The sequence below is a fragment of the Urocampus carinirostris genome, chromosome 14 (assembly GCF_059441175.1).
Source record: "Urocampus carinirostris isolate Australia breed hairy pipefish chromosome 14, RoL_Ucar_1.0, whole genome shotgun sequence".
Taxonomy (NCBI): domain Eukaryota; kingdom Metazoa; phylum Chordata; class Actinopteri; order Syngnathiformes; family Syngnathidae; genus Urocampus; species Urocampus carinirostris.
Genome location: NC_142362.1, coordinates 10,095,386 through 10,122,924, shown reverse-complemented (window position 1 = coordinate 10,122,924; position 27,539 = coordinate 10,095,386). Strand labels below are relative to the sequence as shown.

The 27,539-nt window shown below is 40.4% G+C and overlaps 1 protein-coding gene across 5 annotated transcripts in view; it reads left to right on the top strand.

Annotated features, from left to right (window-relative positions):
• The window catches only part of epha6 (eph receptor A6), a 234,191-nt gene that overhangs the window by 168,770 nt on the left and 37,882 nt on the right, over positions 1-27,539 (top strand). For all 5 annotated transcript variants that reach the window (XM_088353348.1, XM_088353347.1, XM_088353346.1 and 2 more), the window contains exons 6-7: positions 19,332-19,456; positions 21,335-21,497. In XM_088353348.1, coding sequence (XP_088209474.1) covers positions 19,332-19,456; positions 21,335-21,497 — 288 coding nt within the window. The remainder of the gene's footprint in view (positions 1-19,331; positions 19,457-21,334; positions 21,498-27,539) is intronic.

Here is a 27,539-nt window from a genome sequence, read left to right as displayed (position 1 = left end):
TAATTTTCCGTACGAAAGATTACGCTAACATGAACGTGTAAAAATAAAAAAAGGATAAAGAAAGGAATTATGAATAGGATTTCTTACCTTTGTGGTGGTCAGCAGAAGGCGCAGGTGGACGGTGGGAAGAGGAAAATCATCAAGTTTTTCAACCTCTTCCAAAACTTGCGGCCGTTGCTTGCTTGTAGCACTCACTCCCTTAGCCACATCACTAGATTTCACAGCCTCCTTATTCTTTAGTATCGTACTGATCTTAGATTTAGCCATACTGTATTCCCTAGCAAGATCAGACATTCGCACACCTCCTTCATATTTTGCTATTATTTCTTTCTTAAATGCAATAGTTGTACGCACTACTTTTTTTTTTCACCTGTAGCAACTTTGCTGCTTGCACTGACTTTCTTCGGAGGCATAATAAGGGGCTAAAACACCCGTACGCCGCTCAGCATCGCACCCTAGCGTACGCACTCACGCATTACCGGCGTTTGAGCAAGAATTTGTCAAATTTTTGGTCGGACTCCGATTTGTTCGAACTGAGAGGCGTTTAAAAACCGAGGTTCCACTGTACTGTATGCCTTGCTTTCCTTACAAGGTTATATAGAGGTTTTAATTTTTTGCAGCTCACATAATTTTTTTCTTTTTTTTTTTTTTTGGTCCAATATGTCTCTTTTAACTTTTTGGGTTGCCAACCCCTGAATTAGGTTATACATGCATAGTCCTTATATTCATTTATTTCAGAGAACCAAGTATCGTTTCAATCTTTATGTGGTTAAGTGTTTTGATTGAATGCTTTATCTTTACTCAGGCCTGGATAATAAATCTTTTTTATTTTATTTTATTTTTTTTTTATGAATGGATTTAGTCCCAATATACTTTGAGAGGGCTATAAACATTACATCTTAGCCTTTGCAGAGCTAGCATTAGCAGGCACTTTAGCTAACATCAATGGATTCAATGCGCATAGACATTGACATGGCTAATAACATTATGTGCTAACTCTAGCACGGCTAGCATTAGCTGATACATCCCCTGGCAACGACAGATTCAGTGCCATTATTCTATAAAGAGCCACTAGAATTACGTCCTCGCTTTCACTTTTGTTTTTATTCATTTTATACATATTTTATCTGTTTTAAACATTACAAATCTAATGGATATCTGAGAAGCATGATGGTGGATAAACTAAAAATGTATATGGGCGGCTGGGTGGTTAGCGTCCCTGCAAGGTGTTTGGTCCCAGGTTTGTAAAAGATGCAAATCATCCCTAAGTGTGACTGAGCGAGTAGGTAGTAGGTTTGCCCTACAACTAGCTGAGGGTGTCCCCTGCCCACTGCCCAAAGATGGTTGGCATGGGCTCCAGCTTCCCGGGCGACCCTAGTGTGTCATGATAACTTATGTGACTCAGCTGTGCCCGCTCATTTGGCGCCAGCTGTTCTGATTCGCTCCCTGTCAGTATTTGAACCCAGTCCTGTCAATCCCCTGTTGTCAGTCCGTCTGCGAATCTCCGTGTATACAAGGCGAGCCTGTCCCGTTTTTGCTCCTGTTTGTCTCCGGCTACAACCCATTTCGATCCCGATCACGTCTGCTCTCCCGTCCCGGTTTACAACTCCTTTTTGTTCCCGACTACGTCTACTCTACCGTTCTGGCTTACGACTGTTTTCCGACCACGCCTTGCTCTCCCAATCACAGCTACTGACCAGTTTTCCGCCCCTGACACCGCCATCGCTCACTACGGAAGATCCACTCCCGTGTTCGGATCACAATCCGAGAGCGATTTGCTTCCACGCCCAGCGAATACTAGATCGTGGGCGCATCATTTACCTCTCTTTCAATAATACTTGTGGTAAACGTCACGCAAGTGGGTCCTGTTTTCGTTCTGGTCCTGACACAGTGAGGATGAGCACTGCAGAAAATGAATGGATGGATATATATGTGGACCGGTAACAATATATTCTATTATATATATTTTTTTATTCATAGAAAGTAAGGTTGTTAATCTTTATTCAATAATATGAAATAATATAAAAGTAAGGGTTTTAAAAACTGGACAAAATATAAAATTGAAATTTCAGCTAAAAAATGTCTTTTCCAGGTACAGAACACTTGAATTACATTAAACCAAATGAAAGCAAAGCTGGCACAAAAGTCAGCCAAATACACCGACCTCAAAATTACTCCTTGTGGAATTAAGCTTTATTCATATGGGAATAAAATCATGTTATTTGTTGTTCTCATCAGTTGTGTTTGAAACAGTACCGGTAGTTTCCATTTTTCTTTGGTAGATTACTCAGCATAGTTTTTCCTCCTCCTGTTTGGAAAATAATACACTATATGATTGTAGAGAGCGGTTCCTTTTTCAACCTGGAAAGGTATTTTTTTGAAAGAGGGGCGCTGTGCAGATTGCCTGTCGGAAATAAACTCCACGGGAATGCATTGCCCCTCTACCTGCTGTGTGTTCTGCTGCAGCAAGTCTGCAATGGCTTCCATAAGAGGCTACTGTAATTTTCAGCACACTCACTCCAAAGCTCTTTTTCTTGGAAGGGACGTGCCTTGAAGATTTTTTTTTGAAGTACTTATTTCTGACTTTTGGAATTATAGTACAATTTTCATTACATGGTCATTATTGAAAATAAAGACAATTCTGTTCATTGTCACGAACCGACTACTTGCCTGTTTGACCCACTTCGGAGTTCGCTGATTAAAGGTCTTTATAGGGTCCTTGGACCTGCAGTTCTAACTATTATAAACATACCGCTCTCCTCAGGTGTAGTTCCAGCAGCTTTTAAGTCTGCTGTTTTTAAACCTGCACTGAAATGACCCAACCTTGGTCCAGAAAGCTTATGTAATTATAGACCTGTGTCAAACCTAACGTTTCTTTGTAAAGTACTTGAAAAAGTTGTGGCGCAGCAGCTGAACGATTTTATACCCCAGAACAATCTTTTTGAATCAATACAATCAGGATTCAGGGTTAACCACTCTACTGAGTCAGCTCTGATTAAAGTAACCAATGATATTCTACTGGCTTCATCACTCTTGCTGCTGCTGGACCTTAGTGCTGCCTTTGACACTGTGGACCATAATATCTTACTAGAACGGTTGGGAAAATGGATTGGTCTCTTAGGAACCGTCCTCTTATAGTTCAGATCCTACCTCTCAGATAGGACGCACTGTGTTAAATATGGTGAATTAACATCTGAGCACTTTAGTGTTACTTGTGGTGTTCCGCAGGGTTCATTACTTGGCCCCTTTCTTTTCAGCATTTACATGCTTCCATTAGATATTATTCGCAAGTACAATATCAGTTTCTATTGCTACACAGATGACACTCAACTCTATCTTCCGATGGAGGAATCTGCCCAACTAAACTGGAAATTTGGAAGCCTGCCGCACTGAGATGAAAAAAATGGATGTCTCTCAACTTCTTGCGTCTTAATTCTGAAAAGACCAAACTTTTAGTTATTGATACATCTAAATGCCGTGATTTGTTCTCAAAAACTGCTCTTAACATTGACAAATGTAATATCACCCAGAGTGACTCCGTCAAAAATGTAGGTGTCATTTTTAAACCTAATCTGTCCTTTCAAACACACGTTAAGAATATTACTAGAACAGCTTTTTTCAATCTTCACAACATTGCTAAAATTCACCCTATGCTGTCTCACTCAGATGCGGGGATTATAATTCACGCATTTGTTACCTCCCGTCTCGATTACTGTAATGTACTACTCTTCGGTCTCCCAAAGTCCAAAATCAAGAGCCTTCAGCTGGTACAAAATGCTCCAGCGAGGCTTTTTACTAAGACCAGAAAGTTTGATCACATTACCCTGATTTCAGCTAACTTGCATTGGCTCCCTGTTAGCTTAAGATGTGATTTTAAGGTTCTGTCGGTAGTATACAAAAGCATGCATGGACTTGCTCCCTCATATCTTAGGGATTTATTTTCCCCCTCTGTCGCTGTCAGGAGCCTTCGCTCGAATTCTAGTTTTAGCTCGTGTCAACTTTTGAAACTACAGTTTACTTTCTTTGGTTTGAAAACAGAAATAAGAATGAAAAGTAGTGGGCAACTAGGCGCAAGTCTGCTGTCAGTATCCAAATCCCTGGCTCCTTCCCATTAATTACCTTTTGTAGAAAGCAAGGTGGAGGACAAATGACTATTGATCAGAGCAGGCAAGTATTGGCCCGCTTTACTGGCCTTCCCCTGCATGTCATTTCTATTCCACATCCCCATTTAGTGGGAACAATAGAGATCAGCGGCAAACTGGGTCTACATTAAAAGTCAGACATTGTTTAGCACATTTTGCCCCAAAAGATCTTCAAGTGAAATACCTTTGAAAAGCAGTGACTTATGTTTCTGTCATGATTACCAATGTGATGCACCTGTGCACGCTCCTTTAGCGCCAATTGCCTCAAACTCTGACTGGCTCCCTGTCACTATTTAAACCCACATCTTTCAGTCACCTGTTGTCGGTCTGTCTGCGAACCTAAGTTTACTCTAGGCAAGCCTTTTTCGACCCTAACTCACACCTGTTTTTGCTCCCGTCTGTTCCCCGGCTTCGACCTGTTGTTTGATCCTGACCACGTCTACTCTCCTCTACTGGCTTTTGACTTGTTTCTGATCCCGACCACGTTTTTTGCTCTCCTGACCCGTTTTTTTCCGTTCCCGACACGCCATCGCTCGCGGAAGTGGGACTTCCGCGTTCAGAGCGACCTGCATCCAGCGACCAGCGATCACCGGATCGTGGGTTCAACCCTTTCCTCTCTTCCAAAAAAACTGAGAGAAATGTAACGCAAGTGGGTCCTGTCTCCGTTCTGGTCCTGACAGTTTCATTTGATTGACAGCGCCAGACAGCAATATATAAACCTTAGCACAGGAAAAAAAGTGAAAAATATTCATGGATGGGTTGACTTTTTGTAAGGGTGCTTAACAAAAACTAAATAGTGATTACATTCTAAAAAAATATATTTTAATTTAATTAGTTGGTTAGTTGGTTGGTTGGTCGACATTTTTTTCTCAATAATCATCATATGCAAGTTTACAATGCAGTGAAGATCAGCCGCTTTGATAAACAATTGAAAAAACAGAAGGGGAAAAATGGTAAACAGTGAAAAAGCTGAAGCTTATCTTGGTCAGGTGCCTTTTACAATAAAAATGCTTTTCACATTATTCATGTTACGTAATCTGATTTTGATTACATAGCATTATATTTAGCATAAATAGCAACTCATCATAACCCAAGAGAAATAATCATGAACACTGTCACAAAATTTCTTTTAAAAAATGAAAAAACTTTAAATAAACATTCAGTATAATATATAGATTCCATTGAATGAATATAATTCATTTTATTTTCATTGAATCTTTTACTCTCTTTGCCTTTCCATCACCCGCTCATTCTGGATCATATCTCAATTTAATCTTTGATAAGTTTAAATCAGAAGAGCCAAAATAATGAAAAGGTGAAAAAAAACAAGAATGCCCATCTTCATCAGAACAAACCAGGCTAACCGGTCTGTCAGTCAAATTCTAAAAAAATATTCTATGGTTTAGGTCCAAAATCAGAATATCACCTTCTGCCATTGAGGCAAGAGAATTCCGTGCCTCACTCAGCACAGTAACAGATAACTAACTGGTCTTTCAAACAAAATAATCAATAGAAATAAATCTATATATAGCAATATATAAACAAACAGTGAAAAAAAAAATTCTTATTCATAGTCTTATCTTACTTAATAAACGAAGTCTCTCTGAAATGACTGTAAAATAAGAGAATGTTTCACTGTTAACATTATTACATTGACTTGTTGTTTTGTTTTCTTTTTGTTTTCTCATGTTCAAAATAGTTTCATTTATTCTTTCATTCATTTATTCATACTATGTTTTTAAATTTGAAAAATAGGATGTGGTGAGAGTAGATTCAACAAAATTTTTTAAAAACCGGAACAGGGTCAGGACCCAAATGCGTGACGTTTCTCACACAAGCCTTTTATTTTACGGGAAATGGGGAGTCATGCACATTAGGCAGCATTCTGTGGTGGAATTATGGGAAGCCAGAGGCCGACGAGATTGATATTAATTGCCCGGCCAGATATCAGACAGATGGGGTTGATACCGGACAGGACGGGACATACAGGGTTGATATCAAAACAGGGTATTGAAATTAAACAGGACAAACTAGACGGGAACAAAACTGTAAACCGATATTTAACAACGGGATGGAAAGTACTGATATCAAAACAGCATATTGAAATTAAACACGACAAACCAGACGGGAACGAAGCTGGAAACCGATATTAAACATGATAAAATAAACGGGAACCATACCGGACAGGAAATACCAACAGGCGACAGGGCCGAGTCAAAACCCACACCTTGCGGGGCAGAGATTCGTTGACGGACTGACAAAGGAAGAGTGAAAGCACTGAGCTTAAAAAGATGGAAAGGCAATCTGTCAACGAGCCGCAGCTGGCGCCACACGGGCGGGGCCAATTGGGCGCCATGGCAACCATGACAGAATTTTAATTAATTTTATCCCCAAAAACAATCGTTGTTTGCCTCACAGATCAATTTAAGCAAAATCACAATTTATGACCCTAAATCCTATTTGTCATTAGATTTTCTGAGCAAGAAAGCAATATATAAACTGTAGCATTGATAAAAATGTTGTATTGCCTTACCTAGATTTATAACTTAATGCTTCTTCTTTCAATGCAACAGAAAAAAACAATACTTAAGCTGAGTGGTTCACTATGTCTACTGTTTTGGGCTGTGGTGTGCAAAAAATCAGAATCCTTGGTCTCATGACTGCCCTCTACCATGAGGCAAGAGAATTGCATGTCTCACACTGCTTCACTATGCCTATACCCCCCATATGGGGCCGCAGACACACTTGAATCACTCATACCTGTCAACCTCCACAGCTCCATGCCCGTACAAATGGTCGTATTTTCCCTTACAAAATACAAAATAACCTTACACCATCTTTTTTTTTTCCGGAAGCATGCATGATAGGAAATCCCCAGGCGGCAGATGCATGCGCACAGTAGCATCAAACCGCTCACTTCGTTTGCAACGAAAAGAACGATGCCGAGATAGAGGCTCCTGCGGCGAAGTCGTTTGACTTGATTGATTTGCCGTTTCGTGATAGTTGGTGTATACCGGATGGTACCCGTAATTGGCAAATTTGCGTTTTTCCTTACATATTTTTCGTACGTCGTACACGTCTTAAAATGCATAATAAACGTACTTTGTACAGCAAAAACGTACAGGTTGACAGAATCACTAAATAGAGGAACCATCACTAGGAAGTCAGTCTCTCTCAATTTGTGGATAATATCTAACCAAAGACATTCCTGGTGATTTCTCATACTGAAATCATTCCCAGAGGCCTGATGCTTAATGATGAGCAGTGCCAAAGCCTTTAAAATACTTTTTAGAATAAAACGAAAAAAAACGTTTTGCCATACAGGGACAATGCTTCTGAAAACCCATTTATACGTTATGATATTCAGTTAAAAACATGTATTTGTTCGTTCCACGATTTGTAGTTATGTAAATTTGATTTTAATTACCTGTGAACAACTCGTACGCCGGATGTATGCTTAGACCACTGTTGTGGGGACCATCTGCCAGCTCAAAGTAATATGAGGAGCTTCTTTTTCGCGGTCATCCTTGAGACAGCCACCCCAGCGGGAAGCCGCTGCAGGTGTGCTTGAAACTGTCCCAGTTTCCATCCGCTTGACAGCACGGTGGTGTCCTCAAGGTCACAACCAATTATTCTCTTGAGGATTGCTTTCAACGGCAAAGGCAGTGGCTAGATATATTGTTTGGACGCGGTCGTTGTTTCTGTTTTTCGAAGAATACGAGTATCCTTGGAGAATTTATGTCAGAAGAATTCATCAAAGTCTGGCATGAGAGGCATTAAAGCGGTGATTTATCATTGTGCTTTGGGGCAATGGGGACACATGCAAATTTTTTGATACTTTTTCATTATGTATATGATGTCATTTAGCAATCACTTCTGTAAATAGTGGTTTCATTTTTTTAGGGAAAACAAACTACAGAGACCCAAAGTTACCAAACCGTACCATTTTTGGTCAGTTGTTTGGACCAGCCTTTAACAAGGTTTTAGGCTTTTGCAACATCTGATGGCTACATTTAAAACTACAAGTCTTTTTTTTTTTTTTGCGTCACTCTCAGCGATGTCTCAGGGCTGAATTAAAATTGTCGGCGGGTCTAAGCCGGCCTGAGGCGTGTATGTTGGACTTTTTTTTATGCAGTTGCTACAACGTTGAACATAAAAGGGAACCAACAGTTGAATAAATAGAATAGAATGGAATATACCTTTATCATCATTGTTACAAAATGAGTTGCGTCAGGAACCAGAACATGATCAGGACCCAAACGCCTGACGTTCTCACACAAGCCAAGTCATGCGCGTTTGGCAGCAACAACAGGAAGCCAGAGACCGACGAGATTGATATCAATTGCCTGAGTTGATTTCGGACGGATGGGGTCGATACCGGACAGGATGGGACAGAGAGGATGGATAATGAATCGGGATATCGAAATAAACAGGAGAAACTAGACGGGAACGAAAACTGAAGAAAATAATAGACAGGACAAAAATAAACTGAAACAAAACTGTAAACCGAAATTAAACAAGACAAAATAAACGAGTACAATACCGGACAGGAAATGCCAACAGGAACAGGACCGAGTCGAAACCCAAGTGTTGCAGGCAGAAGTTCGTTGAGGGACTGACAAAGTAGGAGAGAGCACACTTAAAAAGACAGAAAGCCAATCTGTTAATGAGCCGCAGCTGGCGCCACACGGGCGGGGCCAATTGGGCGCCTTGGCAACCGTGACTGTTGAACATATTGTGACAATGAAATTGGAGGTGGCACTCCGGTTACACATATAGAAGGTACAAGATAAAACATAAAAAAGATAAAAAGAAAGCGGGAAGCAGCCGCTCACGGGAGCGGAGCGTGTTCCGAATGCGAAAGTGGAATTTCCGGAGCGGGGGATCGTGGTGTCGAAGACTGGAAAAACAGGTCTATAGCCGGGATAGGAGAGCAAAATGTGGTTGGGATCAAAAACGAGTCGTAAGCTGGGACAGGAGATCAAAAACGTGGTCGTGGTCAAAAAACAGGTCGTAGCCGGAGACAAACGGGGAAATCAGGAATGGAGGGGTGGAAAAGGCGTGCAAAAAGCGGGACCGACGGGGGTGCTTGCCTTGTAGAAACAGAGGTTCGCTGATGGACTGACAACAGGCGAGTGAAATGACTGAGGTTAAGTAGGACGGGGAACCAATCAGGAAGCCCGCTGCGGCTGGCGCTAAACGAGTGGGCACAGGTGAAATTAATCAGTCATCGTGACAATGCAGTAGTGTAAATAGGCAACATTGTGCAAAGTAAGCATAGGCATCCCATCCCTTTCATCTCCGGGCAGTGGGCAGGGGACACGCTGAACTGGTTGCCAGCCAATCGCAGGGAACACGGGGACAGACAACTCACTCGCTCAGTCACACCTAGGGACAATTTTGACCGGCCAATTCACCTGAAATGCATGTTTTTAGAATGTGGGAGGAAACCGGAATGCCCGGAGGAAACCCACGCAAGCACGGGGAGAACATACAAACTCCGCACAGGAAGTCTGGAGCTGGATTTGAACCCACGCAGGAGGTTCCCATGACATGAACTGTGCCGCACAAGCGCTAACCACTGCGCCGCTGTGCTGTCTACAAACTGATATCAATAGTGCAAAAATTTCCCTTCCCTCCGACAAACGACTAATACCTTTGAATCCCAACATTAAATTTTCTCGTTGACTTTATTTGAAAGCAATCTTATACGAAAATTCTTATATTTCAGACTTTTGATTTTTAAATACCTGCTAAAAGCAGCTGATACAGGTCTTGGCTTCCAACCTGTACATTAAAAAGGTTGGTATCAGCAATGACACCAACACTTATTATCAGTCCACACCAAACCCTATTAAAAAGCAGCATTTTTTTCGCAAGGTCGCCTGGGAGCTTCTGAAGTTTTATATATGATCTTCAGACACTTTGTTAGTTCATAGAAATGGGTATAACCCTATGGTGAAAGTTATTGATGCCCGGAATGAAGAAAGATATGAGAAAAGTTTTCAGTTTAAAGTTTCCAGACAGCAAAATGTAATAGCAATACGACAGTTCTCGAAAAGAGTTTCAGCTTATGGTGGGATCTAGAAGATTCAATTTTGTTTATTATTTTTAGGAAAAGAAGTGCTTACCGACAGTCGATTGAAGTGTTTCTTCAAGCGTGACCTTCGTGGATGAATTGAGGGAAAGGAAAATCCTGTTTGACCTGTAAAGATGATGTTAAATCTCACGGGTTTATTTTCTTTTTAAATATTTTTGTTTCTGTTTTTCTTCAAAATCTTGCTTGCCTTCAAATGAACCAGACATATTAGTGATATGGAATGAGGCTCTAACTCTGCAGTGGAGAGGTCTGACCTTGTTCATATCATGCATTTCAATGCTCTTGCACTCCTTTTTGATCAATTACTTTTTCTGAAATATGATACCAGATCAAGGTAGTGAACAATAAACATACCTATTGGTGCATTTCTTTTTTCACACATTCCTTCCATCAACACTGACTCACCTAAGTGTCGTAAGCAGACATGGGGTAAACTCTGCCGCTGCATCAATAAAGGTTCCATTGATTTTTTTTTTCAAACCGTTAATGGAAGCCTTAGGGCAGGAAAGCTAATTAAAATCATATGCAGGTCAAGCTCATTTAAAGACTCCCCATTAGTTTATGTTGAGCTTAACCACGCTTGACTGCAAAATCTATCCATTGGGCATTGTAATTGACTGCTGTTTCTAATAGCTTTCCGATTGCTTCTCATAGAAAGAGCGATGTCCTTTGGCAGGTTTTGTGAAGCAACTTGAATAATACAAAATCATTTGAGACAGCTGCCTTGTGTCCTTTTCCTTAAAGTGAAACTTCATTTGCCAATCAACGCGGACTGTATTCTTTAAAGTTAAAGCATTCACACATTGGATGTTTACTCAAACTGAATATATTTGGTTTAAATTATAACCGGAGTGTAACTGCTCTTTAGCTACAGCATATGTTGTCCAAAGCTAGCCTATTTTTAGGTCCCTGGGCTGGGCTGCCAACACAGCTAAGAAGCTAAGAAGTTCTATCAATGTTTTTTTTAATATTTGCTTAAAACGTATTGTCATTTCTAGGATCTATTTGTAATGACTCCCCCGGAATGGTGCAGAAGCACAATTAGTACCGGTATTATTAAACTGTAGTATTTTATTAGGGCAGGAGAAGGCAGCGAGGCAAGAGTATCCAGAACACCAGAGGCACACAAGCATTACATGAAATCCAATAAGTCCAAGCAGCGAAGTTGACAGTCCAATAGTTCGTCATGGGGTAGTGGTAGTCCGGAAATTGAGGCAGTGGTTCGGTACACTGAATAAACAAGAGTGCTGTGACAAAGAGTGCTTGGAAAGCGGTGAAAGAGGCAACAAACTAGCAATAAAACTAAGGGGACAGAGTACTGAATAAAAAGAGCAGACGAGTCGTGATAGGAGCAAAACCGCAGGAAAATCAAGACATGTAAAACAGCTGTGAAGAGGAAAATACAGTAGAACCCTAAAATAAGTGACTAAATGAAGTATGGGTAAGCGAGAGAGGGAGAGAAAGTGAGAGTGGATCGATGGGACACCAGAGTGTAGGATCGTGACACGTATGCTGATAGTGAGCAAACAGCAGAACACATGTTTCTTTCAAATTTAGTGAGTTCAGTTCAACTAGTTATCTAATATTTGTGCTGAATCCTATTTCTCCTTCCCCTCAATTCTACTACCCTCTTTAGCAAAGCATATCTCAAAAGAGGGCAGGCAAGTCGAAAACTGTCCGCAAAGCAGAGGGTAAGGTGAAAGACTGAGATGCCTCTTTCACAAAGTAAGGTCAGGAGCGCCCTAGCTTCTCCCTAGCCATGCCCTCTCAGGATTTTCTACCAGCTGGAAGAAATCATGGTGGGAATATCACCAATATATTTGTTAATCTTGTCTTTTGGAACCCTAAAATAAAAACAAAAGTGTTGCGAGACCAGAAAAAGCGCAAAGACAGATATGTGGGGAAGACGAAGGAGTATAACAGTGAAGCGCAGTACTTGTCTGGCACCATACGTTTGAGTTTTGCTTTTTGCAAATTAAACGCTAAGGTTTATGGTTGTACCCATTTCTAATATTACGGTTTTGAAGTGACTGATAAAGGAAATAAAAAGGAAAAAAGGAATGGACAATTATTATTAATATACTACGTCAAGACAAACTCAGCTCGAAATACTGACGTGATAAGCAGTAGGTGCATTCCTAATTTCGAGGAATTATTCCTTTGCTTCCTATAAATAAGTGGAAGTTAGTAGATGAAAGAGGAAGTAATGGAAGTAACTCATATATAAGGATCAAGAGGCTAACAACAAAGTCACGCTTAAAAGTTTAATGCAACGTTCCTTGGTTGGCCAATTATTCCATGAAATGTCTGATCTCAACACAAGCATGCTTCGCACATGTGTATGTAGCGTACTTCACAAGAATTACGAAGAAAAAACTGCTTGTGGGCAGTATCTTAATTAGGAATTCAGTTTTTACCGCACAAAAAAAGACAGTAACTCATAACTCATGTATCTTTCTAAGGGTGTCATTCTTGTTGTAAGGTCCATTCAGTGGTCCCAATATTGTTTTTTTTCCTTTCTAATGAGATCACATAATTGATCCAGAATGCGAGGAATTTTAATGAATAGATCTCTGGTGATGGAATGAGGGAGACACAGCTCTTAAATATTACTAGTGGTATTATTTCACGGTGCGTTTTTTAAAAAAAAGGAAAACCCTCACACCCAGCAAGAAATTGTTAAAAAGACGTTTAAAAGACATGAAGCTTCCCTTTTGGACAGTTCATGAACGTACCAATTCACCATGTACCATAAAGAAATCTGATAACATGACATTTTGAATGTAATTAAAACATCCAAGGCTAGGTATCGATAAAATAAACCGAACGCAATGATGTCGATTAAAAGGGCATTCTCAAGTACAGAACATTATGCAAATTTATCACTTTTATGGCTTTCTAACAAGTTTAGCAATTTCAAACACCATCACCCGATGCTGAGAGTATCAGATATCGTAGACCATGCCCATAGAAGCATGATCTGATCAAGCGTCACTGGACCATATAAAAAGATTTGGCTAGGCGAGAGCTTGGCCGCGTGGTGCAGCCGTGCAGGCCTGCACTGCGGCCTTGAGTTCAGCTTGTGGGCCATACGTTGCCACCATCCGGGGTACAAGACCAAATCTCTCCACAACAAAAAGTAAGAAGACGGTTTCAGATTCAACACCATGTTTGCTGGTTGTGTAAAAATGAATCGCCCCGAATCGGCTAGCATTATAGCGGGAAAATTTCTTTTTGTGCTAGTAACCTCCAGACTTTCAGCGGTCGAAAACTCTCATAATCCCCGGCGCCTTCCCCTCACCTTTTTTTTCCCCATCATTGATTCTCTGTGTTAATAAATTGTGTGTCCTATCTCAATTTGCCTGGTTCACTTGAATCCATTTTCTTGGGATTAGTTATTCATATCAGAATATAAAGAACTCAAAGTAATAACGTAATTTAATTTTTATCAGTGTAGGAAATTCGAGCATCCTTCAGAGAAAAAATATTTATGGTGGAGCACAAGCAATTCCCACAAGCAAATTTACTGATTGTAGTAAAGAATAATTTGTTTCAATCCTAACAGTTTGCAAAATTAAAGCTAGAAAAATCCCTACGGAATAAAATAACTGAAGTCAAATCATTACACGTAGGTAGCGAAGCGGTTATAACTGAAGAAATTATATATTCATGACTAAAAATCAGCAGTGTCATATTTCAATATTAAGAGCTTAAACGAACCAAACTTTAAAACTCTTTTTTTGGACTAAATTATGTTTCAAATGGACCAGACCAGATTTAGGCCAAAATCGATCTTCCAAAAGTTATTTTGTGCTGGGAGTGGGATTTGATTTTTACTAAGAGTAACGGGACACAAAATAATTCACTTTTTAATCTCATCATAAGAAGCCCTATGTGCGATTTTGATACAATCAAGATGTCTAAATGGAGAGTTCATTCTTGGGTGAAATTGGCCAACACTCCAATGACCAATTTATTGGCACCAATTAAGAGACCTTTAGTTTCAGATGGAGGCCATTTAGTGGCATCAAAACAATCAATAGAGACTTTGTTAGTTTGCTAAGAGTAGATTTGGCTGAGAATTATATCTGAGTGCAAGCTAATTGCAATCTTTGAGAGTCAGGAGGAATATTGCTTTTAGTTTGTTTATTGCTTTCTGTCAGGTCCAATATACCCAACACCGTGCCGCCTTAAACCCTGTTCTTGGGCAGACATATTGACACCAGAAATGATGAATTTTATTTCCCCACAGAGGAATGAACGCAATATGAGAGATGTTCTATGAAGTGATAACATCTAGAAATATGCAAATGGTGGAAAAGTGTTGGGTATTATTTGTACAGGACTTTTCATCTAAAGTCAGTATCTTCTCAGTGTCTTGACTCTAGGAAACTCCAGACTATGGTCAAATAAGCTCTGCTCAGTCTTTAATCCGACCCGCTGAAAAAAAGGTAAAGATGATAAGACAAGAAAAAGAATGTTATTGTTTTTCTGCCACTCTTGTCCCCACGTCCCTTTGTGGACCCTCCCTCTCCAAATATATATTTTTCATAATGTATTGGGTATATTTGTACGGTACATTTTTTTAATAGTTGGTATCAACTCAGAGATGTTACATTAGCCTAGAGTAGGCAAACTATGGCCCATAGTCAGGCTTTTTATTCCCGCCAGTTGAAGAAAAAGTTAAAGAAATAAATTACCTTCTTTCTTAGGAACAAATACAAAAGTTGTTGTTTTAGTGCCACTCTGTTCCTTTTGTAATTATGAATATTTTCATCATGTATTTTTTTTTTCATCCAATTATGTTTCATATCTTATGCAAAAGAAAATGTGTTGGTGTTCTGTTTTTCAATGCATATTATCAAATTTAGAGCTTGAAGAAGTGGTTAATATTGAGAGAGAGAGGGGTGGGGAAGAGGGAGAGAATCTTCATTTTCCTCATGCTGAAGTTTTTGAGTTTTTCCTTGCCCTCAGGTAGGTTTTAAATCAGGGGATGGTGTAATAATAGTCTGTAGTCTGTGCAGGCCTTTTGAGACCTCAAGTGATTAAGGGTGTCAGAAATAAACATGATTTGACTTGACTGGGGTTTTGAGTTTTTCCTTGCCCTCATGTAGGTTTTAAATCAGGGGGATGATGTAATAATAATCTGTAGTTTGCAATAGTCTGTGGTCTGTGCAGTCCTTTGAGACCCCGAGTGATTAAGGGTGTCACAAATAAACATGACTTGACTTACCACATTACTTTGCTTAAAGGCATGACTGGATTTTGAGCTTGCAAAGGAAAAAGAAGAGGACTGTACAGGACCCCTTTAAATACAAACATTTCAATTGAGCCCTTTCTTTTAATAAATATCCCAGGTTACGAAAACAGATCAGCCCTAAAGAGATTATCAAAGAACAGCAACATGGTTGGCCAATAGTGACAATGATGTACATAGTCAGTGTCTGAAACTCATGACAAAAAGTTACCTGACAGCAGGGCCGACAACTCCTAAAAGTTGCCTGCCCAGCCATAAAGTTGCCTGCCCCATTTTTCACAACTTGAAACACAACAAGACGACTCATCGCAAAAAAAAAACATTGTTGCAAATTATTAAGGATTGATACCATTGCCTTTTTCCATCAGTATCTACCTGTATTTACTCATCTTTATTCATGCAATGTTTGCGTTGCGTCGTCTGCTACAAGCCACGTGAACTCTTCTTTCCAAGATGATTTTAATGTACGTTTACGTTTTGTAGCGTTATCAATTTTGTTAGCTTCTTTTGAATCTTTCTTCTGGGGCTGAGGTTTTGGCTTGATTCCTGGTAAGGATATGTCAGAGTATGAAGTTTCCTCATGCGTGAGAAGATAAGCAGGACATTTTGGTTCAGCCTTTAAGCATATTTATTCTTTAACAGCAAGCAAACAAAAACACGGCTCCATTCAATACAACATGGCAATCGAGAATTAGGAAAACGAAATATGGTGCGTGCGTAATGACGTCACACGATGGAAAACGTCTTACTGCAATAACACGAGTAAGAATGCTATTAAAGTGAGGAATTTTAACAATTCCTAACCACGTATCAATTTTCTTGTGTTCTCTGTGTGTATGCTTTGGAAAATGATAGGCAAACGCACGACCTTATAACGCTCGGGAAAGTCCGGAAGAACGAAGTTATTCGATGCAGGCTTTTGATTGGCTGCCGAGTATGCAAATTGCCAAACAAACCAAATTTCCAAACGAACTGAAAATCAGAAATATCCAAAACGAACGAAGATTTCGAATTCGGGAAAAAAAACGTTTTATTTGTAAAACTCTTTGTAAAATTCTTGAAAAAGTATTTTTCTCTGCCCGCACGGGCAGAGACGTTTTGTAAGTTGTACGCCAGATGTAAAAGACACACGCCCCGGGCGTCCAGTCAGAAGTTATTTCAGACACTGAAATATTGCATCATAATTTCCAAAATAACAAACAACAGTGCACAATTATTGTAAGCAATCTTCTTTGCAGAGTCCCTATAGTAAAAACGGAGCCCCATTCTTCAATACAAGCAACCAGAATACAAGCAAATCCGAATAGACATTAGATGATTTTTCTTATCATTCTGCTCATGTATTTATTTATTAATACATAGTAGAGGATGTTTTTCTTCATTATGCATTGCTAAGGTATCAAATCAATCACTTTTTTCCTCCTTGCCCAGCAAATATTTTAACCCAATGCAGCCATTACTCTGTATCAAGCATTTTGTGTTCCTGACAATCCTTTCCTCCTCGTTTTAAGTATGTTCCTGGTTACTTGTGAAATGAAGATGTTACCAAATGAATTCAAAAAAAACCCTCAGGTTGGAGAGGATCAAATAATAGGGGGAGAGAAAATAGATGGATGGAAGAATCAAAGGTGATCACTTTGAGCTCACATCACCAGCGGTAGATCTCTGGGCGCCTGTTTAACAAGCTCAAAGCCCCGCGGTTCGAATCCCATCTTAGCCCAGGTTCGGAGCTCTTGATCAAAACCTCAAACATTCAGTAATGATCCCTCACTTTCCCCCTTCAGCCCAGAGCTTCCTTGCCATTATAACCGAGATCACTCCAGAATGGGGAGAATTTCCTCTAAAAATAAAAGAATCCTCCCATGCAGCATGTCATCTTTCACTCAGAATCCCCTCGAGAGAAGCGGGTCTACCTTTTACGTCCTCGTAATGAGTCGGCGCTGTAACGCCGCGTGTAATATATAATAATGACTCTCAGGACGGCTACATCTGCTGACCTCTCTTGGGAAAACCCGGTATGATAATTTACTCTGTGAAAATAAATAAATAAAATCAATGAACAAAGCAAATGCAATTTAGTCCAGGAAAATAACATGCATCTTCCTCTGCTTGTTTTCAATTATACGTAAATGATCTAACAGGAATGGAAAGGAACGGTGTGAATACAGTAGAATGGTCCCGGTAGATCAGAAGGACTGGAGCTTATTAGTGTGTGAATGCATGTGATGCTGATTGAACCTTGGCAATCAACTGTTTGTGTATCATGTCCACACACCAAGGTCAGAAAGGTATTTTTGTCAGTTGTTTATCTTTATTAGTGTTGTGTTAGCCCGCCGGATGATTATTTGTGGGATTACTTAAATTGTATGGAGAACCAATACTGCTATATGTAGAAATAAATGTATAAATAGATAAATATCTAAATGCCATGTGAATATCACGGCTCGTTGACAGATTGGCTTCCCTTCTATCTAAGCTCAGTGCTCTCACTCACCCTTTGTCAGTCCGTCAACGAACCTCTGCACCCGAAAGACGTGGGTTTTTGACTGTGTCCGGTTTCCTGCTTGCCTTTCCTGTCCGGTATTGTTCCCGTCAACTTTGTCCTATTTAATTACGATCTCCAGTTTTTTGATATCAGTCTTCTAGTCCGTCTTATCGTGTCCGGTATCGACCCCATCTGTCCGATATTTGCGCGTGCAATTGGTATTGATCTTGTCAGCCTCTGGCTTCCTGTCATTCCTCGCCAGACTGCTGCCTTAAGTCTTCTGTCCAATGTTCTCCAAATCACTGGCGTTTGGGTTAATGTGCATGACTGCCCCATTTCCCGTAAAATAAAAGCTTGTGTGAGAAACGGCACGCATTTGGGTTCTCCTCCTGTTCCAGTTGATGACAGTAAATAGAATTTATTCATTTATTCATGCATTTCGTCATTTATTTTGTTGAATATTTGGTCCTGTTTTTTCTAGTATTTTGTCATTTATAATTGTCCTGTATTTCATCCTCTATTTTGCAAAATTATATTAAAATAAAGGGGCGGGTCGAATTATCTGAGCTTTTCACCTATAGCCGAATCATCACTAATCAACCAATAGGTGAAAAGCTCAAGAAACTGGCCTGCCTCCTCATTTTTAAATTTTTGTTGTGACAAAATACACTACAAATGACCAAAAAATAACAACCGATTACCTACAAAATACACGACAAATTAAATGACTGAATACTCTCCAAAATGAATGACAAAATACACAACACAATACACAACAGAAAGTGTTCTAAGTAAATTAAAAAAACAAACAGACATCAACTGCAGATAGATTGTGTACAGTTCTGTTCTAACTACTAGGCTAAATTATACCTGCAAGGACATTTTACACAGACTCTGAATTATGAGATAAAGAACTTCCGTACTTACAGAATCTATTAAGAAAACCAATAGAGTTAAAGTACAAGCCATACTGTGATACGCGTCTCACTACTTCCATAGGACTAAGCAATTTACATGTCCATAGTATTGACATCTTCAGGTTGTCTCATAACGGCACAGCATGTTTACAAGCAGGGAAACTTCAGCAGGTGATTTTTCTCTTGTAAAATCATGATAATTTCTGAATAGGTCTGTATTGAAATATTTTAGCAAGAAATCATTCAAAATTGTATTAGTAGCAAGGTATGTGTGCATTGTGCTTAACACTCAGCAATTGCAAATGAACAACACAAAACCAGCTGAGAGTTGGAGGGACTTAGTACTAAAACCTTGTTTTTTGATTTGAAGAGATTTTGTGAGTGAATTATCAGAAACTAAATTTCAATGTGAATTTCTTTGTGAAACCAGGTCCCTCACTGGTTGGGTCTCTGAAGAAAGACTGGGCCTCACTCAACAGCATCGCACTCTCCTGGCGTCAGCCTAAAGCCTCAACGGTGCCGATACTCGACTACGAAGTCAAATACTATGAGAAGGTACAGAAATAAACGTACTGCCTTTCATTTCTATACAGGTTACATCCGACTTGCGATCTGCCTGACTTACGACTACTAGTAGATGTAATCTACATTTTTTGATTTGATATCTGGCACTGCTGAATTTAGCAGCCCGGCAACACATACAACAAATTTGGCAGCTAGCCGGCACAGCAATCAGTAACTAGATGCTGTTTCGTACCATTTTAACGGATTAACAACCGGATGGTGGAAACCGATCCTTGTTGTAGTTACCTATAGAAAAGGGGAGGGGCCCTTGAGGGCGGCATGTCCTGCATATTTTGGGAGTTTTCTGCTGCAATACAGGGGATTCCAATCACCAGTATTGTTATGAAGCTCCTGCATAATTTGACAATGAGCTGATCATTTGAATCACCTAAGTTGGAGAAGAGAAACCCCCTAAAAAATGCAGGACGTGGAGCCCTCGAGAACCGGGATCCCCCTATATATATATATATATATATATATATATATATATATATATATATATATATATATATATATATACAAACAATTTTTGGGGAATTTTAGTGAGCTCAGTATGTTTACTAACAATTAAAAATAGGTTTTTTGCAATACTCCCCCAAAAACAAAATTAAAGACATAAGGGGTCTCCAACGTGGTGCCCATAGACCCTAGGTAGCCCTTTAAGACTACTCTTAATATTTTTTATGAATTATAACTGGCATTATTTTCAATGGTTTGGTACCCTTAACCACTACGGGTGCACCATTTTTCGTGGTGTGTCTTGGGCAATGACATCTTGGGGCGCCCATCGCTCTCCAGGCCAACAAATGTTTCCACACGATTTTGAACCGGGGACCTTTCACGTGTTAGGCGAATGTGCTAACCACTGCACTATGGAAACACTTTTAAATTGTTGACTGAGCTTATTTCAAACTCTAAGAACGCCACTGATAATAACCTAGTAATAGCATGTCATTTTTAAAGTGCATATCAAACCGGTACCGGCTTTATACTATATAACAATAACAAAAAAGTGGTTTTCAGATTTAAACAGGTTGGAGACCCTCGCCATATGTCAATAGGGGGAGATCATTTTTCACTTCAATGGTCTTAAAGCCCCCAGTGTGTAATGTTTGACCACTAGAAGGCCCTTTATTGTCTAATGCGAATGAAAATCGTTGCCGCAGATCAAAGTCTAGCAGATAGATGCCAGTCCAACATGCCGGTGACTTCTAGGTAGGGATTCCACCATGTAAAAGAATGATAAATTCCTCAATCTGTCAGGAACAGAAACAGGACCCAATTGCGTTACGTTTCTCACAAGTTTTATTGGAAGAGGTAGAAAGCGTTGCGCCCATGATCCGGTGTTCGCTAGGCGCGGGAGGCAGGTTGCTCTGAACGCGGAAGTTGATCTTCCGTGGCGAGCGATGGTGGTGTCAGGAACAAAAAAGCGGGTCAGTAGCCGGGAAAGGAGAGCAAAATGTGGTCCGGGTCGTAAGCGAGTCGTAATCCAGGAAAAGAGAGTAGATGTTGTCGGAGACAAAAACGGATCGAAGCCGGGGAACAGACGGGAGCAAAAAACAGGTGGGAGACAGGGTTGAAAAAAGGCTTGCCTAGTGTTGACTGAGCTTCGCAGACGGACTAATAAAAGAGGACAGATAGGAGTGGGTTTAAATAGGGAGAGGCAGCCAATCAGAGTCCCAGGCAGTTGGCGCCAAAGGAGCGGGCACAGATGATTCACATCAGTAATTATGACACAACCTATGATTTTGTTCATGAAAAGCAACATAAGGATGATAGTTTATGTATTTTTACCTAGTTTTTGTACCACTACGAGGCGCTAAATATTAGACACTGTCCCTTTAAACATGCTTTACCTTTTTTTCTTAGGAACATGAACAGCTGAGTTACTCTTCAATAAGCACCAAAGATCCTAGCGTGATCATCACAGGCTTGAAGCCGGGCACCTGGTATGTCTTCAGCATCCGTACCCGAACGCCATCTGGATTTAGCTCCTACGCCACCAGATATGAATACAAAACCACCGGGGACAGTAAGTCCTCATGATGTCACTTTGGTTATATATTTTTATTTTCTTATTTTTTTGTGAATTTGTACATTTCTTAAGGTGTAAATCAAACGTTTTTACCCCTTTGGCTGGGATTCTGCCAATTCTAAAAGGGATAAGGTTTATTATTTGACCACTAGATGTTGCTGAAAGCGAGTTCTAGAAGCACAAAGAAGATTTGAAACTATGGCGACTCAATGTGACCAGAGTGCACCAATTTTTTCGAATGTTTTTTTTTTCTCTGGGGTTTGGGTACCCGTAGCAGCAAGATTGCGCTAAATTATGTCAGCTCTCAGTAGGTGAGGCTCATGTTGTGGCGAATAAATATATATTTCTTGACCTTTAAGTGCGAAATTCATGCTAGTTTCATTTATTTTTTTCTTAATATTTAAATTAATATTTGTTTAATGAATGAGGTTTCTATTTTACCTCAAGGAGGTCTTAAATAATACAAACTGTCCCTTTAACGATACTTTTGTATCTATATTTTATAATTGTTCTGTAATAACATAAGGAAATGCATGAACTACATTATCTAGCATATGGTAACAAAAATCTCATTTAAAAGTGTTTTCTACAAAAAAAATGGTGTAAAAAGTCCTTAAAATGAACAAATCTATTATTGACATTATTGTATTATTTAGTATAATTCTTGAAATGGGCAGCACAGTGGATGAGTAGTCAGCACGCTCACGGCACAGTTCTGAGGTCACGGGATCAAATCCATCTTGCAGCCTTCCATGTTGTCCCCTCGCTTGCGTAGGTTTTCTCCCACATGTCAGGTTAATTGTCTAGTCCAAATTATTCCGAGGTGTGAATGAGCAAGTGAGTTGTTTATCTCTGTGTGCCTTGGCAATCAGTTCAGGGTTTCCCCTGCCCACTGCCCAAGGACAGATGGGCTCCGGCACCCCCACGACCCTAGTGAGGATAAACGGTGCAGATAATGGATGAGTGGATGGATGTTCTTGAGACCCTGAGGTCATTAAGGAATTCCGGCCCAGGGCAAAGTGACAACTTTCCCATCCTCAGAGAAGAGGTAGAGGCAGCAATTAACTCACTGAAGACAGGAAAGTCTCCAAAAATCGACAACGTCCTAACAAAACTCATATGAAATGGCAAACAGGACACTGGCAATCTGCATAGACAAAATCACTAGTAATTATGCTATCAAAGAGAGGAAACTTTCAAATATGCTCCAACTAAAGAACTATTAGTCTCATCAGCCATGCAAGTAAAGTTATGCTAAAGGTCGTACTAATAAGACTGAAACAACGGACTGAAAACATCCTAGCCTAAGAACAGGGAAGTTTCAACGAGGAAAGGAGAACCACAGAACACATTTTTAATCAACAACACCAGAAAACATCGATCACATTTTTGTTGATTTCAACAAGTCATTTGCTGTGTTCTCGTTTGCCCGCGTCCCTGCATCCTACACGCATCATTTTTGCTGGGGACACATTGTGTCGAATCAACTTGCGTCCCTGGGACGCAACTTTTTTGACACCAATTTGTCATAAAAACCAGATTACTTTTTTTTAACAAAGATTTACCGCACTCCAAACTTTTCGTCAGGCAGATCGCCATTGTTGTTTTGGTCTCGCGCTGATCTTGGCAAACGAGATCTCGTTGCCTCAACGTCATTGTTTTGGTGGTTGTCGGGTGAAAGAGAAGTATGCCTCCGTAAAAGTAGTTGGTATTAGGTGCAAATCAACAAAAAAATGGTAATTTCTTCAGTGTCAGTAATAAGTCGAAACATAATACAGAAAGTGGTAACAACGGCTATAATTCCGACACGAAAAAACGGCGGAGAAATTCTTCAGGAGACCGTGAAGGCAAGGAAAACACATGTTTTGAAGCGAACGATTCGACGAAAGAAACAAAAGAATACTCCTAGCAAGAAAATGACTTTTCTGCCAAAATTGACTCAATTATATTCCTGGTTACGCTATGAGGATGATAATGGAGGCTACATGTTCTGTGATGCATGCACCCAGCGTGACAAAAAAATGGATTGCATAAATCATTTCGCAATACGAACTTTCAGAAAAGCACATTGGATCGGCACAACGAGAATGAAAACCACAAATTAGCTATGGAAATTCCGTTGCTGCAATTGGACCTTGAGAAGGCGGGACAGCAAACCACGAAGAATATATGAACTGAAAAATCTGAAGTGATTAAGACTGCATGAATATATAGACTTATATTTCAGCAATATTATTTTGTATAATGTACAATATTTTTGTGAACTGAAAAATCTGAAGTGATAACTGTTTTGTATTACCAATTAAGTGTGATGATTAAAACTGAATGAATATATAGATTTATATATTTATTTAAATATTTGTCGCCGATTTACAATTTCAACCTCGATAACACAAAATTTTGGGGACCCATAGATCTCTGTTGGGACCCATAGATTTTTGAGCATGGGAGTCCCCGGGATCCATCACTTTTTAGAGGTAAAATGAACACTGCATTTGACAGAGTATGGCAAGCCGCTTTATGGGCCACCATGCAGAAATACAGCATGGGCCAGAAATTAGTTTAGACCATTGAACAACTGTACGCCAGTGCCAACAGTGCGGTACAAATCAATCGTACCGTTGGAGCGTGGTTTTGACCCACAGTCTGTGTGAGACAAGGATGCATTCTCTCTCCAACTTCAGTCAACATGTCCGAAGCTCCGGAGCAACATGAAGGGACAGTCAGTATTGGAAGACACAACAACACTAACCTCTGTTTTGCTAATGATATTGCTGGATTGGCAGGAGACAAAAAGGAACTCTGAGATCTAGTCAATCGCCTGGACAATGCATCCACCCAGTATGTAATGGAAATCAGCACAGAAAAAAAGCAAAAGTAATGACCAAAAATCCCCAAGGGATCACCACAAACATCACCATCAACCACAGAGAGCTACAACCCTGTCATCAAATTAAAGTATCTTGGAGCTGTCATAGCATAAGAGGGGTCTGAACCAGAAATTATGGCCAGGATATCTCAAACCACAGCAGCACCTGCCAGACTTATACCCATCTGGAGGGACAAGAACATAGCGGTGAAATTGAAGATCTCACTCATGCAAAAACTGGTTACTTCCATCCTTCATTCTTTCATTCATCTACGCTTGAATCGTGGACTCTCAGCTGCTTAGCCCGAGTGACAAAAGAAACGATGGGCACCACTATCAGAGGGCACATTGAACCCTACTAAGAACAGTTGTGAACTTTGCGCAAACTTGAAAATGGTATGGTCACATCACAAGATCATCAGCACTGGGCCGACAACATTTAGGAATGGACTGGTGCCAACTCTCCCACGACCCAAGAACAGGCCAAGGACCGTCAGTGGAGAAAGAGTTGCGTCCTCATTTGTGCCCCAACAACCAATGCGGTGAAGGGATTTGTGAACTGAGAACCGTGATAATGTTCGAATATGAAGTCCATTATCTGCACTGCTTATCCTCAGTGACGTCGCGGGGGTGCTGGAGGCCATCACAGCCATCTTCGGGCAGTGGGCAGGGGACAGTACTTTAAAATCTAAAAAACTCCAAATTAAACAACATTTTTTGCCATTGTATGAATAATATTGTGTTTGTAATAAACCCATCCAATGTATACCATGGTCTTTGGTAGTTTATTTTCACTCAAATATTAAGCAACCAGGGTATTTTCCCAAATCAATTATTCAACAAAGTCCTAAAGTGTGACTCTGAAGGCCTAAAAACCCAGCCCAACCCATGGGTATTAAAGCCCAGCTGAAACGAAACATTTACTTGATTTGAGCAAACCCAAATGTTATTTTTTTTTGTTAGGAGTAGGGAGGAGGATGGTTTCTTTCTTGCAGACCTTTTCTTTTATCAAGTCACCTGTCATTGTTCTTTGTTTCATTTTCTTTGAAGAGGATCTGCGCGATAGATCCCGTTCACTTTTCACACCGCATTGTGGGGTAACGGAATCCGTTGCGTAAATGCTCCACAAGGAACAATTCTGGGTGGATATTTTTTGATAAGTCAGAGAAGGGGAAACCCGGTCCGAAACCCGAACTTAATGATTGACATTTTAAGCCTGACGTCGCTCGAATTTCACTTCAGGCTTGGGATTATGATCTTATATCTATGTGACATTCATATTATTGCAGTTGAAGGTTCAGTGTATTAAATGTTATACTATCTAGTGGAGGTGCAAAGTTTGTGATCAAAATACAGGAAACAAGTTTAAAAAAATTGGTCAGCTACAATCTTGTTTATACGATTATAGAGAACCACCACCCGTAAAAAAACAAAAAGAAAAGCCTGTAAATGTCAGGATACGCGCTATCCGATCGATCGAACAAATTGAACACAGCGGCCAAAGGTTTGGAACAATACCGCCTCAATGTCGAGTGAATTTGAAATCGATATTTGTTTGTGTCTTTTGGCGCTTTATTGTAGCGCTAATCATAAAATACAAAGAGTCCAGCTGCCCTTTTGTGTGGGGTCAGCCATTGTTAAGGGGTGATTTGGCGCAGTGGCGCGGTGTCTCCCATCCGCCGTCGAGCTCTTTATCCGCCGATCGTACGGCACTCGGCCAAGCCTTTGTACTTTGCGGCCTTTTATCTGAAAGAGAAAGCAGATTTTCCCCCCTGTCGCTCTCTCCGTCTCCGTCGGCCCGTCTGTCAGTCAGAGACCGCTACTCTTGTTTTTCCATCAGTCTTTTGTCACATCTACCTCTTCCCTCTCGCTCGTATTCGTCTTTATCGCGCCGCTGTCATCCCGTTTCCTCATCCCTGGCACCGCATCCTTCATTCTGTCCTCGACTCAATGTCATTGTCTATTCTCACACACATACGCACACACAGCTCATTACAGACGCATACGTAACAAATGTCCCTGTTGGGGTGCAGAATATGCGGAGTGGTGGCGGTAGTCATGTGTGGGTGCTGAGATTGCTTCAGAGTGGTCAATAAATGGCTGTAATAAGGCATCCTAAATGAAAGGCATGATAATTATCAGGCCGAAAACGGACAAAAATGACGTCAAAGCTATCAGGAAGAAAGACCCGTTAACTAGTCACTGGAAATCAGTCACGCTTCATTAGATCAACTCAAGTAATTTCGAAAGATATCTTGTTATCAGTCATAATGAAGCCAGTCAAAGGGATACAGTGGTACCTCTACTTACAAATGTCTACATTCGAAGGTTTCAGGTTAGGAAGTACATAAACTGCAAAATCCTGCCTCTAGCTACAAAGGAGTTTCAGGATACGAAGTAAAGGAAAATCAAAATACAAGCATTAAAGGGAATCAAAATTATAAGCATCGAGTGTTTTGTTAGAGGATGCTGCTTATCTGCATGAGCTGGGTAACGGATGGAACAGGATGTGTGGTGCAAGAATTAGAACAAACCGTTCTAGAACAAAACGGTGACTACCCGAACAGGTTGATGACTCAGAGGCCTGCAACCACAACCAGGAGGGGCCAACACGTGATCCTGCTGGGGAGGAAAGACCAATCAGAGCAAGCTAAGGATAAATACGGTATACACATAGCCAATAGAATTATGATAGAATGTTTTGTTGCTGTGCTATTTGCATATTGTATAGTATAAATTAATGCTGGGCTACTCGGATGGGGGGTGCGCCTGCTGGTGGGAACAGAGCCGCACAAGACTGTTGAGAGGGACCCGAGACCCAGTTGTTTGTATTAGATGTGTGTGTTAGGAATAAATCCACTCGTGTGCGAAATGCCGGCTTCCTGATGCCTTTCTATTGCAGAACGAGCGCGCATATTGTTGGATGAATGGCGTTTAGGTAAGGTCAGAAATTGGAGTCAGATTACTAATGTAAGTGTGTATTGATAAAGTAGTAATTACAACAAAAGTCTAAAAATACAGTACAGTACATGCTGCTGTCATCAGCTCTTAGAATTTCCCAAACGTAAACAAACTGGCAACCCCTAAAATATGCCTGGCAACCCAGTGCGCACGCATGGTCCCAGAATGCTCTACGTGTCTCAGTGCAGAGTTCGGAGACGAGCAGCTGT